The 19,318-nt window shown below is 38.6% G+C and overlaps 1 protein-coding gene across 2 annotated transcripts in view; it reads right to left on the bottom strand.

Annotated features, from left to right (window-relative positions):
• The window catches only part of PCCA (propionyl-CoA carboxylase subunit alpha), a 293,304-nt gene that overhangs the window by 175,547 nt on the left and 98,439 nt on the right, over window positions 1–19,318 (bottom strand). For both annotated transcript variants that reach the window (XM_075090133.1, XM_075090123.1), the window contains exons 10-11: window positions 11,595–11,697; window positions 7,177–7,271 (exon numbers count right to left, since the gene is read on the bottom strand). In XM_075090133.1, the coding sequence (XP_074946234.1) occupies window positions 7,177–7,271; window positions 11,595–11,697 (198 nt within the window). The remainder of the gene's footprint in view (window positions 1–7,176; window positions 7,272–11,594; window positions 11,698–19,318) is intronic.

Genomic DNA, 19,318 nt, shown 5'->3' with positions numbered 1-19,318 from the left:
GGATAAATAAGTGATCCCTGAAATACAAAATTACACAACACAACTTTTTTAGAACACTGAAATCTGTAATAATGTAAGTTAAATGAAAATAAACACATATAAATCAATTATATTTTAGAAGGCGTATCTATTAACATATATGGGAAATTTTATATATATTTATATTATATATAATAGATATATTAATATCTACATAAGGCAAAAAAAACTGTAAAAAATCCATCCAATGGAAATACAAATGCCAAAACACAAGACAGGAGGCCTAAGGGGAATTTGTTTTCTGACTCAATTCAAACAGCATGGCTGTTTCATCGATATTCTATGCAATAAAGAAGTTTTGGAAATTAATGATGTATTTATTTGGGCTTCTTAGGTGAGTAAGGTTGCAATGATGACAATCCAGACATTCATAGTATTTAACTACAACACTGTCAACAATATAATGACATGACCTTCATATCCTGTAATTTCTCTCTCAGCTTTACTGTATGCTGAAGACCAGTTATCCCTGTTTGTTAACTGCATTCATTCCTTTCCACAAATCCTAGACACACTCAAGAGCACCCAAAGAGTAGATCCACCTTGGGAGCCACCAAGAACACTGCCCAAATGCCAAGCTTTCTCATTCTAGGAGAGCAACATGCCACTTCCATTGGCCCAGTGAATTGAAAGACTCAGGAAGGTACATATTCCACTGTTACTCTGCACTGCAAAACCAGATTTAGATTAACCTATGCTGATTGTTAATTTAGAGCTGGAAAGATTTCTGCAGCTTTCCATCAAAGCTGTGAAACTGGTTGCCCCTCACCCTGATACACTGAAGATCAGTGAAAGACAACATGTAGCTGTTCATCTTATATGAGCTTATAAATATGCTTATAATATTTCTGCAGTCACTTACATTCGGCACATAATTCAGCTATCACTTTAAAATATTTTTAAGGGAATAGGAAGTCATTCCTATCCTACCTCTAAGTTACTGTTTAAAACAAAAATACCAAATGTTACATATTTCTTGAGGTATCCTCAACAGAGAGTCCTAACTCTACAAAGAAACAATCAGGGGCCTCCATGTATCTGAAGTGGCTCCATCAAAGTCAGTGAAGCTCCATCTGGGACCCAGGACTGCACTCGGACAGAAGCCAACGCTGGGTCAGGACTTACCTTTCAGTACTATGGGGTTTTTCGCTGAGACCTGAACTCACAGAAGAGCTAGAGGCTTCTGCCACAACAAACCATATTTGACATGACACAAAAAGTACAGAAATATCTAGACAAACTGGGAGACAATAGAACCCTTTCCTCTGTAAGAAAAGTGTTACTTAGCACCTCTGTCTGTCCAGTACCCACACGGGCAGATTCTGATGGACAGTAGAGCAGGCATCTTCAGAATTTTGGAAAAAATTTCCTTCCTGGCAAACAACAGGATCAATAGGAGAAGGAAGTCAAGCCTGATCCCAAGAACACTATCAGATCCTACATGAGATCAATGAAAAACCAAAGATGTGCAAAATTGACATACCTATCAAAAATAGGCACTGGATATGTAAGAGTTTCATAATATTTCTTATTTTGATTGAATAAGAGCATAACACACAAAACCAACACTATAATTCAATTTAGAGCTTCTGCAGCGCTTGGATCATGAAAGGTCGATTAGTGACTTATGAAGAACAGAACCTTTTCAATACCTGCTTCATACTTTATTTCTAGAATAACCATTATTTCTCATACAGATGGAAGACAGTTACTCCCCCTTATTACAGTGGTATATTCGCTATGTTTGTTAAATGTACATCTGAGACCTCTGTTCTCCTCCTGCTGTAGCCAAAGAATGGAACAGAGGTGTCACACTGCTAAATTTGATCTCTGCCACGTGGTTAAGTTTTATGCTCTAAATGACTAGATCATCCCTGCAACCACCTAGGTTAATTAACCAAAGTTCTCCTACTCCCCTCTGCTGCTTTACCTTTTGCATACATTGTTTCTCCCTTCTTTAACAAGGCAGCTTTTACAACTAAAATTACTCTTCTCCAATCTAATTAGGCATCACCTGAAAACACAGCATTTTAAACCTGACTTCTACTTTGATTTTCTTCAAATCTTTTTCTCACACATATACCTGTTATTCTTTCAAACAAATAGCTCCTATGGCAGCATGAAGGGTGCAAAATAAAAAGGATTTGCATGATAAAAGCACCAAAAAAAAAAAAAGATGAGACCTGACATTTCACTTGTCAGACCTTCTTTAAGCTATTCTAAAGTTGATCAAAGACAATACAACTGTTTTGTTCCATTGTTTCTACATCTAGAGAGATGACCACATGGGCAAGATGTTACCTCTCCACTTCTAGCTCAACAGATAATATTTCCCAAAATATCTCCAACACCTTCACTCATGGATAAGGTTGAGATTTTGAAAAGTAGACCGTTACACTGTCAGTGGACATTTACTGCTCAGCTTAGACAAGAAAAAAAAATCATGAACATTTACTCTTCCTCAGAAGATACCACTACCCTGGGAGAGAACAGTACATTCATTTTCTAAATGTCAATTTACCTGCTCTTAGGACATAGTTAAGCATACTGTTTGTTTAAAAAAAAAAATTACCTATCTACAAAAAGCATTTTCCTTTGAGATACCTATTATATACTACCACACAATGAGCATAAATATGCTAAAGTATTCGAGAATACAGTTTTTCCCCCACATCTAAACTGTGCCCACCTATGAATCACGTACACAGTCACACAGAACAGACTCTGTTTCTCTTAACCCAAAATCCTTCAAGGATTTCTAGACTGATCAGGCTAGTAATCATCAGACTAGAGTCTGATACACATACATGCAGCACAACTCTAAGGAGAGCTTGTACATAAAGTCTAGTTCAATAACATACCCTAAGTTCTTGCCTATACACATTCAAATTGTCGGTGGCTTCAAGTAGCACCTTGGCAGTTAATTTGGAATATGAGCCAGAAGTACTTGGCATCATAGTGAGATCTTTCAGAGAGAGCTTAGTCGTTAGAGAAAGTGAAAGAAGCTGCTGTCTGTGCACCTTCCAAGGACAGAAACATTCCTGAGAGAAGCTAACAGTGGGGCATGCAAAAAAGGTCAAAAATAGTTTAACTGTTTCACTTGCATTCTAATGCAGTCACTTACTGGTAAACTAGCCTCCCTTTTAAATCTCCTGCCTCTTAGATCTTTTTGTCACAGACAGAAAAAGAAACATTTTTGTCCTTTGAACTGAAACTGAAAGAACATAATTCAATTTAAAAAGACACCACAAAACTAACATCTAGGATAGATAAGAATCTCAACTCTAAATATATACAGCTAGGAAGAAAAAAAACCCCATAATATACAAATTATTTCCTGCCTGAGGTGAAACTCAGGGAAATTTTAGGAAATTGAGAGACTGTCCTAAGAATCAGCTTATTCTGAAAGTCTTGGATGCTAAGGTTTAACCCAAAGGACATGAAATCGCTGGAGAAAAAGAGACAACAACAGAGAATAAGCAGGCAGCTAGCAAGTTCTAAGGACTTGCTCACTGTGCATGCTAATACAGACCTTACATGCTAGTACAGAATACAATGGCAGGGCACTGTTCCATCATTACTTGTCCAGGAAAGGCCTGAAAATGTAGGGAGAAGGTTTAACACCCAGTGTCCTGAAGCTCAGCATTTTGAGATATGATAGAGAGTGCACTTCAAATCCTGTGTTCAGTTTTGGGCCCCTCACAACAAGACAGACATTGAGGTCCTGGAGCATGTCCAAAGAAGGGTAATGAAGCTGGTGAAGGGTCTAGGCACAAGTCTTATGAGAAGTGGCTGCAGGAACTGGGGTTGTTTAGCCTGGAGAAGAGGAGGCTGAGGGGAGACCTTATCACTCTCTGCAACTACCTGAAAGGAGGTTGTAGCGAGGTGGGGGTTGGTCTCTTCTCCCAAGTCACCAGTGATAGGACGAGAGGAAATGGCCTCCAGTTGCGCATGGGGAGGTTTAGATTGGATATTAGGAAAAATTTGTTCACCGAAAGGTTTGTCAAGCACTGGAACAGGCTACCCAGGGAAGTGGTTGAGTCACCATACCTGGAGGTCTTCAAAAGATGCACAGATGTGGTGCTTAGGAACATGGTCTAGTGGTGGACATGGCAGTGCCAGGTTAGGTAGGTAGGTTAGTTACGTTGGACTCGATCTTAAGGTCTTTTCCAACCTAAATGATTCTATGATTCTAAATGGTATTCCATGGAGGATCAAATGTTTAATCTCTGACTGCTAAGGATAGTGCCAGATGATCACGGTGAGTGGAAGGGCCTTTGCATGGCACTTCTCCATAACAACATTCCAAAATCTTAACTTTGGGCATCAAATAGTACAGATAGCCAAGTGCCTCTTAACAGCTAGACACCCTTTCACCCAAGTGGTGAGACAAAAGTTGAAGGGCTTTAAAAAGCTTCTAACGGGTTCTGAAACAGTTAGATAGGACACCTGCTCTCACCAAAATAAAGTTTAAGAGCACTGCTTTGAACTCCAGTTGATCCTAAAGGATCAGTGGGTTTTCTGATAAGCTTATGGGCCTTGTTTCCCCACATGGGGAAGAATCCATTATTAATCACTCTAGCAGACAGGAAAATACAACACCACCTTCACCTTTTTTCTTTTCAAAGCACACCATCTCATATCAACTTTCTCTGAAAATGAATAAAGAGTTTGGGCAGAGAAGGAACAGAAACTGAACTAAGGAACAACAACAGACTATTAAGTGTTACTCATCTGTTTAAATTTCAGCCTCTGTGGTGGAATGATAAACCAACAGCATCTTCCAAAAAGATGTGAAGCTAGAAGCAAAGAAAGTTACTGTAAATCACTGGAAGTTTTGCATAGCACTAACTTTGCCCAGCACTAACTAAAAAATTGGCGAAGATCAGATGTGTCTTACTTTCTGCTTCCCAGAAAAGACAGAATAGGACAACTGACTGTTAAAAGTGTATAAGCAAAGTTTGTCGGTCTCCTGTTCGAAGCTGGGCGACTGACCACCGTGAATACCAGGGCTCTCTTGAATACTGTAACCTCATCAAGGTGCAAACTAAAGAGTTTTCCCTCCTCAAGAGACTTACATTTTTTTACAAGAGACTGAACTTCACTGGAAAAACAGGACATTCCAACACAAAATGATCCCATAAGGATAAGTTCAATGGCTGCAGACGTAGCTTTAAGAAAATCATAGAGATGATTCTCAAAGCCAAAAGGCCCATAACAATCAGTCTCAAACTAGATACTTAAGAGAACTTTGCCACAGGAAAAAAGTAAATCAAGAAGCCTGAGAGGAGGCCAGAGTCAAAAACCCTAAACTGTGAAAAGACAAACATTTTAGCCTATAGCATCGCTATCTCCTGGGCTTCATGAAAGAAGAGGAAAAAAGCTTCAGCCTATCTCAGAGCTCTTAATGGCAGCTACCATTTAAAAATCAGAGAAAGAAAGGACTACTGAGGACTTCATATTTCCTCCACCCAGCCACATAAGAAAAGATGTTTCCAGGAGTCATTCATCAACGAGACTAACTGAAACAGCACTCACAGGAAGGGCTAACTTTTGGCTTTAGGGTCTCTACAGTGTTTCACAAAAGTTAGTGCCCTACTTATCCGCAACAGTCTTGTAACCTTTTGTAAATAAATGGGTTCTGCAGCCAGCTGCAAGTGGCTGTAAGGCAGACAAAGCTTCCAAAGCTGTCAGTAAAAGTCCGGCAGAGTCTAAAACATTCAACAGTAAGAAGGAAGAAGAGACTTCATGCCAAATTTTGGAAGCTATTGACTTGCCCACACTCTCTTGTAGAGTTATAGGAAGATATGAGAAAACTTACTGGCAACTCCAGCAGAGCAGCCCAAGAAAGTTAAAAGGCTGATATTTCTGATTAAAGAAAACATTCTGATCACAGTTGTCTGGTGAGAGAAAGAGGTATCAGTCCTTCAATTGACCATAGGCATGGAGAATGAGCAGGCAGTAGTGGTAGGCAACGCCTTACATGTACTTCTGAGGCAAAAGACTCTCCTCTCAAGTGCTTAGGCATACGTATATGCACACACATTATATCAGGACCTGAAGCCTTCATGCTTCGCAAACAAAAACATAGTAAGATCTTTAGGCATAAGGCTTCCAAGAAATCCACACACACTACCAGGAAGCAACAACAGCTATTTAAGTATTTATTAGTGGGTTTGTAGCCTTAGTTTTAAACCTTGTTTTTTATTTTAAAGTCTAGGCCATAAACAGTGCCAGTCCCACAATTATGATCCAACATTAACTTAGAGGCTGCCTCTAAATAAACATCATTTGAATGATGTGCTTTTCCTCACATACTGAATTGTTGCATCGCGTAGTTCTGTGCTATAAAATAACAGCAAACCCATCCCAGCTGGTGAATACATTACACAGGGAATTCCCACAGGTAGTGATATACCTATATTGGGTTTTCTGAAATCAGAACTTCCTTCTGCCTTTTTCTATACATATTCTCTGATGAGTGCCATAGCAACAGAAAACACAGCAAGACCGTACCTTGCACGGCAGCAATGTATTTCAGCTTCATTTGAAATCAGTGGGATTAAGATCACTGAGTACTTTTGAGTTAGTGGACACCTACATCTGTAGTTCACTACCACGAAAGGTACTAGAAGTGGTGCAGAGTATTTAGTACTTCCTGTTCCATGTCAAATCGAAAAAAAGGGAATTATCTGGCCCTCTCAGAATTACCGTAATATAGTCAGATATCTGTATCTGGTAAAATGAATACTTATTCTGTACTTTATTTTACTCTTAAATCAAAACGTCAAATGGCAAAGAAAAGGAAAAATCTCAGATATTAAGAAAGCCATCTCACATACCACATATATTTGATTGGTAAGATCCATATCCATTTTATACAAGACCATGAAAAAAATTAACACTGCAACACCTGCTTCCTTCTTACAGAAAGACATCATTAAGCAAGAGCAAAACACCCTCAAGTACAACCTCAAAACTGCATTACAGTCAAGTGACTACAACTTAAATATTTATTTTCTTAGTGACTTCTAATACAATAAAATTTACTTGCATATGTACAATAAATAAAATCAACAGCTTTCCAAAAGTGCTTTCACGAACTACAAAGCTGCATCAAGAGTCTAGAATTCATACCTCGGTGCTTCCTCCACGACTTTCTGGTTTCTCCTTTGAATGGAGCACTCTCTCTCATTCAACCACAAGGCATTACCATGTTTATCTGCCAAAACCTGAAACAATAACAGACTGCTATTAACAAACAGAGCTATACATATGGCCTTTTGACAGTTATGTCCAACAGTTATACTATTATGTAGCATTCCATTAGTTTAATTTAAAAGTAATTTTTTCCAATCTAGAAATAAAGGTTGGGGGAAAATGCTAGTGCAGATAATGAATTGTTTATGAAATACTAATTGATACTCCTTCAAATTCTGAACACGATTATTTTAAACCCTCTATACAGAGTGTATATATGGCAACGAAACACTTAAATTTGCGAGAAGCTCCCAGAAGTTCAGAAATCAGAAATAAAAAGACTGAAATAAGACTATAAATATATTTTCAAGCATTTAAAATTGTATTGTACAATGAAATTACTCAGAAGTATATCGTTAAGCAATATCTTGCGTCAACGAAGGCAAGAAAAATCTCAAAGGAAGCCAAATTTTGCTCCCGAATTACACACAGAAGTCTTCATAAACAATGGCTAATGGAGCCTTCTCAGTAGGCAAACCACAGCACCCTGTCTCCAACAAAGTAGCCATCTTCTGAGATTTTGCAGTCTTTTATCAAGACAACTAAAGTTTGCTACTTCCTCAATAGTTTCAATGGAAATTAAAGCTGTAGTTTCAAGTAATTTCTCAAAAATCAGTTGCCAGCTGCAGTTTTTGCCTGCAGCTTCAGTGCATGGAAGAGTTAAACATACAGTCAAGCGTATAGATTCAACTACCTAAATTACACATTAGAAAAAACACAAGGTTTGGCATAACAGAACTCTCAATTGATTCTGCAACTTCAAACTGGAAGGAAAAGTACGAAAAGGAACTCTATCCCTTTACGAAATCGACTGTGTGGTGCAGCGATTTACAATAGCAGGATACTGGCTTTGAGGATTCAGGTAGACTTCTTCCAATCTTATGATGTATACTCTTATACACTTATTCTTGGAACAATTTCTTTCATTGCAGACCACACCTGCTCCCTTTCTTCCTTATAGAATTTTCCCTAATCCATCCTTTTCCATCTTCCTGCTCTGACCTGCGGGAACCAGTGCCAATATTCATGCTTCATTCTTTAATAGTACAGTTCTACACTGAAAACAGACATGATAAAAAAAAAAGGAGACAATCTTCCTCAAACTGCATGAACTCAACCGTATCTACTCACATTTGTGACAATGAATCTGTATTATTTATTATTCCTTTTAGCACCACAGAGTGAGTATGACACTAAGCAAGATGAATTCCTGCATCTATGACACCAATGTTTGCTGATGCGTGAATAATCTGAGTAGATGTGACTGAAACGAGGCACTGATCTCATGAAGACAACTCACATGCACTGTGCAGCATCAGACCCAGAGTACTCTGGACTCTGTAGGATCAGGTTTATCTTTCCCTCAGAAATTCTGTTGCACTCCCATAAATTTATGGGGCTTTCTAGGGGAAAAATCCCCTCCAAAGAGTTCTACACGATCAATGACTCTGGTCATCTAACCCAAGCAGCATCTAAAGCAACCTCCTACCCAAGTCCTAACTCATCCAATCCAGAACTAAAAATCACGTATGTCTACAGAAACTTATTTGGGAAGACAATTTTGTTTGTGTGTCTGTTTGGTTTTGTTCTTTTTTTAATATTAAAACAGTACCTCTACAGCATAGCATGGTACTCAGATGGAAAAAATATTGCTGTCCTGTAAGCAGAATGATTCCTTTTGAGCATTTGTTTCACTGCTAGGAAGCCTACAACGTTCCACAGAATTCTGCCTCACCAAAACAAAACAAACCAAGAAGTCCTGGAATATTTCAGTAAAAAATAGATCCTGTGCTTCTCTCTATATATATATTTTTTCCTGAAGGGGATAATAAAATATTTTTCAAGCCAACTAGTAAATATTTTCTTGTACTTCAGGACATTTCTTGTGCCCGACTTAATGGAAAAACATTTATTTTAAGATTCAGATTGCAGAAATTATCAGTTGATATGGCTCAAAAGAGACATGCATGAACATTTGCTATAAAATGTAATTCTAAATAGTGCAAGCCAAACAACATCTAGTGTTAGGCTTTTCCTTTTATTTTTGGATCCACTGTTTTCATTATCAGAAACTAAAGGAGGCACTTGATAAAATAACTAAATTTCAAAAGACATTTACAGAATGCTGAAACATCAGCTGAGATGACATGAGATTCCAATACACATCTCACTAAAAATGCATGTCACGGCTACAGCTTTTTTCCTAAATATTCCTAAAAGAAAGTGTCCTGTTTTGTGGGATTAGATGATCATCAGTATATACTATGTACATCTACTTGCCAAAATAATTAAATATAGCATATTGCAACCTCTCCCACATAATTTAGCTAAGTTCTATTTCCAGCTGCAGGATTCCTATTTAGCCAAGTAATAGTTAGACATTCCATGTACTCTCACTTTAACTCAGGTCCTTTATATCAGATATTTCAGGAGAACAAGACTTCAAATCAGTTCAAGCTTAAAGTCTATTTGGACTCTATTTTCCTGTTAATTGTTTTAGTCTTTTCTCATGTTTTACAAAGTGATTGTTTTATAGCTAGACACAGGAAACCCCTTACTTAACAATTTTAAGTACCAATGCTTTGGAGCTATATGAGAATGTTAAAAAAAGTTCTATTTAAAAGTTACTGCTAAATTAATAAATATTTGGCATCTGGTCTCAACTTGTTTGTATACTTAGCAGTTTGAAAATGAACTAAGGTCAACGTCCTAAAGCTGATTAGAACATGAAGTTAAAATGTTATGATATTGTTAAGAGGTACCATCAAAGTGTGTGTGTAAGGAAAACAGCATTCATTGTACATTTATGATAAAACTAGAAATTATTAATGGCAAATATATTGTTTAATCTAGGTGAAATTATTTTACTGTTCTTAAATACAGTACTGCCTAATTTTTTTGAGGTAGCTTTTTTTAAACCTTAAGGAATCAAGACAATATAAAATCTGCCCCCAACTCATGAAATTATGGAGGAATCAATCTCGTCTAACTTTAGTCATCAAAGAGGCAGTAGAAAGCTGCTGAAGCTCCCAAATCTGTGAGCACTGAAAAGAATAGATCTTTAAGGTGTACTGATTTACATACAAAAAAAAAATCTCAAAAAAAAAATGTAGCCAAAAAGTATTAGCCGTAACAAGAGAATATATGAAGAAGCTCTAATAATCTGCCCTCTTTTGTAACCCAAGGTTAATGCTGAAACCAAGTGTTCACTATATACCTTCCAGTGAGCCTTCAAAAGAGAATAGGTTGGGGTTTAAATTTCATTCTTACAGACTGTTTCTTCATTTCACATATGCAATAAGTTAGCCTGTGCACAGAAAAGTTTTATATGGAAATTTAAAATAAATAAAAAACATAGGAAGTATCAGGTTTGAATGGACACATATCTGGCAGATAAAAGATGTTAAATATTTTTCTCTTACAAATCATCCCACACTATCAAATTTATTGTTGTTTGTCCATTCAGTTGAGCTACTGTCAAAATACTTCAGGCTCTCACTTTAAAAGAAAAGATGCCACAACTCAGAAACACTTTATATTTTGGACACAAATAAATGGCACTTCTGTTGAGGAAACTGACATACTCCACATGGATTTCTTGTCAGAAAAGATTATTTCAAGGCTATTGACAAACACAATTTAGTTGCCTACATAAGATCAAATACATCACAAATTTTAAAATAATGATTTCACTAAAGGCTCTGTCCAAAACAAACAAGTCTTGTTTTGCATTAGCACATCTGGCTTAACACTAGATCCAATAAACAATATAAATGGTCACAATCCAGAAGTTAAGGAGAATACACCTGATTTTGAACCACAAACTGCCCAAAATAGGACACAAATCCTCCTGAGTTCCCAGGGAGCATTAGATATTTCAGAATAGAATCCAAAATACTGACAAAAGCACCTAGAGCTTGCAAGAAAAATGTTAAGCACAGCACTGCTTGAACTCCTACATCCTCTGCTGCGCTCAAGCACTGCAATCAGGATCCAGAGTTCAAGCTCCAGCCCTCAGGACAGATGCCTACAATGATTCCTCCCCCCACCCCCCAACAAATTGAATGCATTTCATTGTGTTCCTGCTAAAGAAAGGCTAGAGAATAAAAACAGGAAGGCTGTACTGTGCACGATAGCCATGTAGTTTGAGCAATGGCCCAAGACACAGGAAAACACATGACTCTAGGCCTTTTTTAGCAGAGTGTTTGAAACATTTTGAACTTTTATTAGTTTAGGAGTTCAGATCTTATTAACTAAATAATAAACAACACCACTAAAAAAATAATAATACAAACCTGGATTTCTATGTGACGAGGATTATCAATGAACTTCTCTATCAGTAAGCGATCATCACCAAAACTCGAAGCAGCTTCTTGAGATGAAAACCTAAAGCCTTCCCTTAAATAATGAAAACAAAAAAAGAAGAATCTGTATTTTAGAAGTTCAGTCAAGTTCTGAAATATACAAAAAGACAGAACATTTATTCATCCCAGTCATCTGGGAGTTCTCATCAATTAACACACCCATCTAAAAACCAAGTTTTACTGTTTGCATTTGATTCTTTAAGGAGCACCCCTTTTTTCTTTTCTCTTCTTACAAAGATGAAAAAAATTACATAAAGCACAGAAAATTTCAGGGTGTTTAAGAAGTCTGGACACTTCCAACAATTATTTGCATGAATTTTCTTTGTTGGCATTTTATTCTGCAAAAGTAATAAAGTAATCAGATTTTCAAAACCATTAATTACAAACTACTACTTATACAGAAGTAAAGGTGAAGCTCACCATTATTCAAGTGTACACAGCCCTCTTAACACTCAAGAAAAACAGAGGTTGCTTACACATTAATTAGATGAAAAAACTGTAGCTATAATATTGCAGACCTTGTCAATTCAAATTGCTGAACACACAACATGAAGATGCAATACCTCACTTTATAGACCATACCAGCTGTAGTACTAGTTTTTTCCCTGCATTAAAGTATAATTGTTACTCTGCACATTCCATGGAATTCCCTCTATTTTCTCTTTTATATATGTAATTACTCAAACAAGTAAAGATTATACCATACTATGTTATTGACTTTATTTTCATGGCAGAAAGACTACTCCCATAGGGCATAACTGCTGACAAATATCTTCACATACAGCTTTCTCAGGGTGAAACACACCATAATGCAGGGACCCAAAGGCTCCACAGTTCTACAGGCTTAGAAGTCCCAGTTATGTTGATACATATGGAAAGTCTGGGGTAAGTTTCTGTGAGATTTGGCTACTGAAATGCAGTAGCCCCGATGTTTGTGCCCCAAATAAGAACTATGGCACAACTGAGTTGAAGTTCCCGTGTTTTCCATCTCTTGAATCTTGTTGAATTCTACAAAATCCAAGCAATAGAACCATGAAATAGGTAAATCTACAGTATATATGTGTATGTTTAAAGGTATTTCTTCACCTTCTTTCAAGATTGTGAAATGATACATGCTATCATTTTGAGCATTTATAGTCAATACACAATCTTTCCTAAATTAATATTTAACTTCAATACACTATTAATAAAGAGAAAGGGACATCAAAATTTGTGATTCTGTACGCTACCCGACCTGTCCAACAAAACAAAGTGAGATAACAAACAGCCATACACAGTGTTTGAGCTTACTGAAACAGATTTAGAGCTATTTTAACTCCTATATCAAAGGCTTTGTTTCCTTTTGTAAACATTCTATGAGACAGTTTTATGCACAATTGACTTTTTCCTTCATTGAAGTATGTGCTAATTAGAAATCTAAACTGCAATACTTGTTAAAAAAAGTCAGGTGCCTAATTATCTAATCCATACATCTGTAAATCTGTTTAAATTATGTATTACAGGAATGATTATCTCAGGTATTCTGACCCTGTTTGTATCTTACAAATCTGTGCAGTTGCATTTATTCAGTAATAAAAATTACTATAAACACACTTCACCTTAAGAAGATCATACTAACCAAACGGAGATGGATCTGAGTCTTTAGGAATATTAAAAAAACCCAACCTGTTTAGAGTAGGAAAATTGGTACTTGAAGTATTATCCTTTCACCAAGCAACAGCCCTACAGAGCCTTGCTGCAAGGAAGATGCTACCCACACAGCACAACTATACTGATATGTGCAGCCAAGTCCACAACTTTCCTGCCCACACTAACCTCAGAAGGGAAGTGCAGGGGAACTTGGGGCCAGGAAACCTGAGCTTACTGCCCCTGTCTGGGCCCAGGTGCAGTTTACCTTACAAGCAACATACTGTCTGCAGCTTAATCAAGCCCTGACATCTGACAAGACACAATCACTCAGACTGATGTGCCTCACCTGTATGAAGACCGTCATTAATACTTGTACACTATACCTCAAAGTAGAGGCACCCTGGTCAGAGGATTCCTGAGCTTGGACTCTGCACAGACCTACACTCCAGTAACTAACCACCGGCTAACACAACCACCTTCACAGCCTCCCAGTGCCAGCCACCTGCACCAGAGCAAGGGGCCAAAAGGGGGGGAGGACAGACTGTCCATTTGACAATATTGAGCACTGCACGCTACAGGGCCACCAGCTGACTCAGTATGCAAAGAGGACAGCAAATAGCAGCTAAGAAGTTTTGGCAGGAGATATTTTTGGTAGAAGTCTACCATAGATTGATAGGCTGGTTCATGATGAAAAGGGGCCCATAGCTGCCTGCTGCAAGGATGACTCATGCCCCAGGTCAGCCACCTGGAGACACACACTGCCACAGAGCCAGTAAGCTGGAGCACCACTCACAGCACACATGACTCCACAGCCCCAGCTGCAGGAGTACCCATCATACATCAGATGCCCTTACACAAGTTGGGCTTGGAGCATGGGGGCTGAAAGGCTACCGCAGCCTATGCCTAAAGCAGGGAGACAACACCACTGCAGCTCCCACCAGCATCACCCACCCTACCCGTGAGGAGAGGCACACTAGTCAAAGACCAGAGGCATAAAGGGAAAAAAGATAAAATAAAAATCAAGAGGTCCACCTCAAGCAGCTGTACATAAAGGCATGTGGCCAAGGAAACACACAGGAGCTGGAACCTGCATGCAGACACAGACCTGCAACAACATCCTTGGAAGAGCTAACATGGTGGGACACATCACACAACTGCAGTGCTACAATGAATGGCTAACCTAATCTTTAAGGCTTAAGCATAGGCTTGCCCTTTCTATGAAAGGGCAGGTCAAATGTACAGCAAGAAGGTGAGAGCCAGAAGGTCTGGATCAAGGAAGAGGCCAGCAGGGGTAATAAGAAATTTGCACTGCAGTAACAGTTCACCTGGCTCAAGCTGACAAGGTGGACAAGTTCTTCTTTAAGTAACTCAACATCTCAGAGACTTTGAGTGTTTGGGGGGGGAGGGGATTTGGGGGGCATCTGGGGGCTGTGGGTTTTTTGGGAAGGGGAGGGGTGGTTTTCTGGTTGGGAGGGGAGATCCTGCTGTTGTGGTATTTTGGGTGGGGTTATTTGTTTGTTTTGTTTTTTGGTGTGTTGTGGGGTTGTTTTTTTTGTTTTAAACAGGAAACAAACCTCTCTGGCAAACTTCCCTGTTGGAGAAACAGCACAGAAGACCTCAAGTTTCAGATGGATGTTGGGAACTCCTCAACACAGACATTAGATGGGCTGAAGAAGAATAATTACCAGTAGCAGAAGAGGATGGAATCAAGGATCTCTTGAGAAATCAACCCATACAAGTCAGTAAGACCAGACGGGATGCTAAGAGAGGTAGCTTATGTCATTGTGAGACTGTTCTGTCATCTTTGGAAGGCTTTGGAGGTCAGGAGAGACTCATGACCAGAGGAAGACAAACATTGCACCCACCTTTGAGAAGGAAGTGAAAGAATCATGAGAACTACAAGCTGGTCAGCCTCACTTTAATTCTGAGGAAAAGTCATGGAGCAAGGTCTCCCAAAAGCTATTTCTAGACACATGAGAATGGTCAAGCATGATACTATTGGTAAATGCGGTCTGTTCTCAGTCAATCTGCTTGTCTTTTATTACTACACCTGTGAATTACAGGACAACAGTAGATATCTCCCTCAAAAGAGTAGATATCTCCCTCAAATTTAAGACAACAGCATCATTTTTTCCAAGGTAGAATGTTACAGTCTATGTAGGTACACAACTAGGTGGGTAAAAAACTAGCTAGATCATTGGGCTCAACATTAGCAGCTCATCCTCCACCTGAAATCCACGACAAGGGAATTTCCCCAGGAATCTATTATTCTGGAACCAGTTTAACCTCTTTACCATTGACCTGAAATGCACCGCCACCAGTCTGTGGACCATGCTAAAACAGGGTCATCAATGTACTCAAGGGCAAGGCTGCATTTCAGAGAGACCTAGACAGTCTGGAGGAATGGCTCACAAGCACCTCACTAGTTTCCACAAGAACAAATGCAGAGTCCTGTACCTAGCACAGACTAACGCATACACCTCCCACATCAGTGCAGGCTGTGGAACTGACTGGCTACTTAAGATGTCTTGGAGGTCCTGGGGTGGATAACAGGCTGTGATGCAAGTGAGCAGTGCAGCCTGACAATAATGAAAGCTAAATGAATAGTGGGCTGTATCAACTGCAGCATAGCCAGTAGACCAACAGCAGCAATTATTCCCCCTGACTTGGCACCCATTAGACCACATTTGAAATACTGCATCCAATTTTGGACACCCCTAGTACTTAAAGATGTTGATAAGCTCAAATAAGATGGCCAGAGTGCACCAGGACCAGCAGAGTCAGCCAGGCTTGTGGAACCTGAAAGACAACAAGCTTTAGTGGACATCTCATAGCAGCCTTCCAGAAAGAGTTTATAAGACAACAGAACCAAGCTCTTTATTGCAGTGCAAAGCAGAAAAATGGGACAGTGGTCAAACTGAAGCAGGGAATTTCCAACTGGACATAAGGAAAAAAAATTATTCAAAAGAACTAAGAAACTAGGCAGGCTATTCAGAGAGGCTGTGAAGTCTCAATCCTTGGAGGTTTGCAAGCCCTAAGAAACCAGCTTCAGATTCAGTGCTGATCCTATTCTGAGCATGAAGCTGGATGACATGATGTCCCTAGGTGCCTTCAAACATGCATGATTCTATAAAGGGGAAGAACAGGATGTCTTTAAAGGTTCTCCTCTCTCCCTACAGTAAATTTATCCACACTGAAGTTGTACCAAAGCATTTACTGACCTTGCCACAAGCTTTCTTGCGGTTGTCTGAAGTGAGATAGCCCGTGCCAACTTTCTGCCTCCAGCTCAGAGATCAGCGTTGCTGCTTTAATTAAAATAACAACTTTCTTTGGAGGCAGCCACACACTAATAAAAGACTGCAGTCATTATGTAATATTTCAGTTTCCAATATCAGGAAATAATGAAATAGTGTTTTCTTGTCAAGGCCAGAATTAGAAAGGCCATTTAAAAACAGATGTCTGACAACTAGTAGAAACCCTCTAAAATCAGGACTGACAAGTTAAGAACGAATAAATACACAAATGTTTGCTTTTACACACAAAACCAAAATCCATTGCTTCCACTTGACTCCAAGTTTAAAAAACTAAAACAATGTAGACACAGAATTTTATATATGTTTACACACATACCTGGCATGGAAATCTGTGCTTTAAAAGTTGGGTTTTTTTAGGATACACTGTTCTTCACTCATCCAATTGACTTCTTCCCCTTACCTGAACACTTCTACAGCACCTTCCTGTTCAGGACAGACCAAGGATGCCAAACCCACACACTCCCATTTTTGCAGAGCAGTCTGACAGGCCAAATGCACTGCTTTGGGAAGGTAATAAAACTCGGTGTACAGGCTTGTAATAGGGAATGCTGTTCAATTTTTTAAAGCATTGTCCTCTCATACTGCACACTTTAGATTTCCTTGGCCTCAGGAGGTACGGCATGCAGAATCATTTGTTACATATTCTTCCACTCTACATTCTTCTAGTTCTACTGCTCATTCCTTCAGAGCCATTGGAAGATCACAACATCAGGAAAAAAATCCAACAGATGTTTCTGAAGTAAGGCGGGAAACTGAAGAAAATTATTGCAGACTATGAAAACAGATTTCTTAGTAGTTCTCCCACATATCCTATTGTACCATCCCAAAGAGGAACAATAATTGTGGAACAGTGGAAGTAAACATAGCATGGTACCATAGGACCACAGAAGAGAAATTATAAGGGGTTCTTGGAATTTGAGAGCAGATGTTTGACTTAAGCTCACAAAATTGCCATAAGCACCAAGAAAGAATTTAAATAACGGGACAATTTATATTTTCCTGTTATAAGTTAAAAGGCAAAATCTTTCATCTCTCTAAATATCTGTTGCTGGAAACTGCTTTGCTGGAAGCCTTCAAAGTAGAAACTCGCTAAGCATGCAAGATTTCAATATCTAGAAAAAGGTACAGAAGTTGAGAAAACTGGGGGGTTGAGAGGGGTAGGGGGTAGAATTGACATAAAGCTCCAAATTTCTCAAAAGAGAATTGCTAGAAGATAATTCAGTACAAATTTCCAACTTAGAGATTATCATGTTTGCAGCTGAAACTATTAACTAGAGAAACCAATTTCTATCTGCAAATCCATGGAGTTTAAAACAAGGGCCAGTAGTTCCTGTATGACGACCTCTGATACTGAACCTACAAGCCAGTAAGTATATTTTTGTGCAAAGACCCATACACAACACATCCACAATCTCTGCCAGAAAGTTTAAATCTGTTCTTTGGACAGGATACAGTCCTCAGGTGAATTCCTTTTCAGAGCTGCCAGCAGACGATTTGAAGCCATGAAGCCTAAAGACTTACTTACAGGTACAATTGTTACAAGCATACCGAAAGCAAGAGCGCCTTCAGTTTCTCCACAGTCAAAGAAGGAATGATACAGAAAATGTCTAGGTATTCAGATGCCTACCCTAGTCATGTTTTGTTGTACTTCATAATGAACTTCATGTTGCCTATATTTGGTAAGCACTTTCAGATCAGGCTCTCCGGGATGCAGACACAGAGGCTCTTCACACACAATACTGGAGCTGGGATGACAGCTACACTAAGACAGAAGTGCTTTTAGATATGTACAGCAGCAGAATCTTCTCAGGCTGTGAAGAACCTACAAACTTGAATTCAATGTAAACTGCTCTTCAGAAATCTGCACTTCATTTTCAATATAATTTCAAGTGGGTATTTATTATGTGAAGAAAGGACATCCTAAATTCAATTTATCTAAACCAAGACAACTGACTAGGGATTACATCAGAGTGAAGACAGGGTTATTTTAATTTCAGATGAAGGTTAGTGGCTTGAACTCTACACAAAATTCCACACTAAAACTTGACCAAAATTTGGAGAAAAGCAGTAGAAGTGAGAGTTAGGAGGCATCCATATCTGAAGAAACAAAACAGCAGCCCTACCCAGATAGAGGCGCCGGGGGCAACATGGCAACCATCCACAGTCACATGCATGTGAAGAGCTATTTCAAGAAAAAAATTCTAACAGTGGTAAAACTATTCTAGTATTTCTAGTTAGAAATACTGAAAGTTACAGAAATCTTAGCTATAGCTGGAATAATATCATAATGTTTAGAGGATCTAAAAAAATTTCATCATTTAGCATATTTGAGATGTGATGAAGCACCTGGAAGTTACCACAGTGGATAATTCTGTAACAGCAGCAATTAAGTCTTTTAGATAGGTGTTTTCCATTTCCAGTGGCTATTTCCATGTCACACCACACAATATATTTAAGCCTTCTCCTAATATTACGCATAGCCAGTTGAAACATGAAAACTTTTCAACTATCCTAAAAATCCAAAATTATGTTTGAAACAAAATTAGTTTACCTAAAGTTTTTTTCCAAATAGCATTTGGAATTAATCCCACGTGACAAAGCCAAAGCAAGTTTACAAATCAAAATATTATCAACAATTCTTCACACTCTTCTTGCATCTATGAACCCTGAAATACAAGAGGCCATTTGGATACTGGGTTCTCAGAGTCTTCC

The sequence above is a fragment of the Phalacrocorax aristotelis genome, chromosome 1, assembly GCF_949628215.1.
Source record: "Phalacrocorax aristotelis chromosome 1, bGulAri2.1, whole genome shotgun sequence".
Taxonomy (NCBI): domain Eukaryota; kingdom Metazoa; phylum Chordata; class Aves; order Suliformes; family Phalacrocoracidae; genus Phalacrocorax; species Phalacrocorax aristotelis.
The sequence above is the reverse complement of the archived record's forward strand: the minus strand, read 5'-3'. Positions and strand labels throughout refer to the sequence as shown.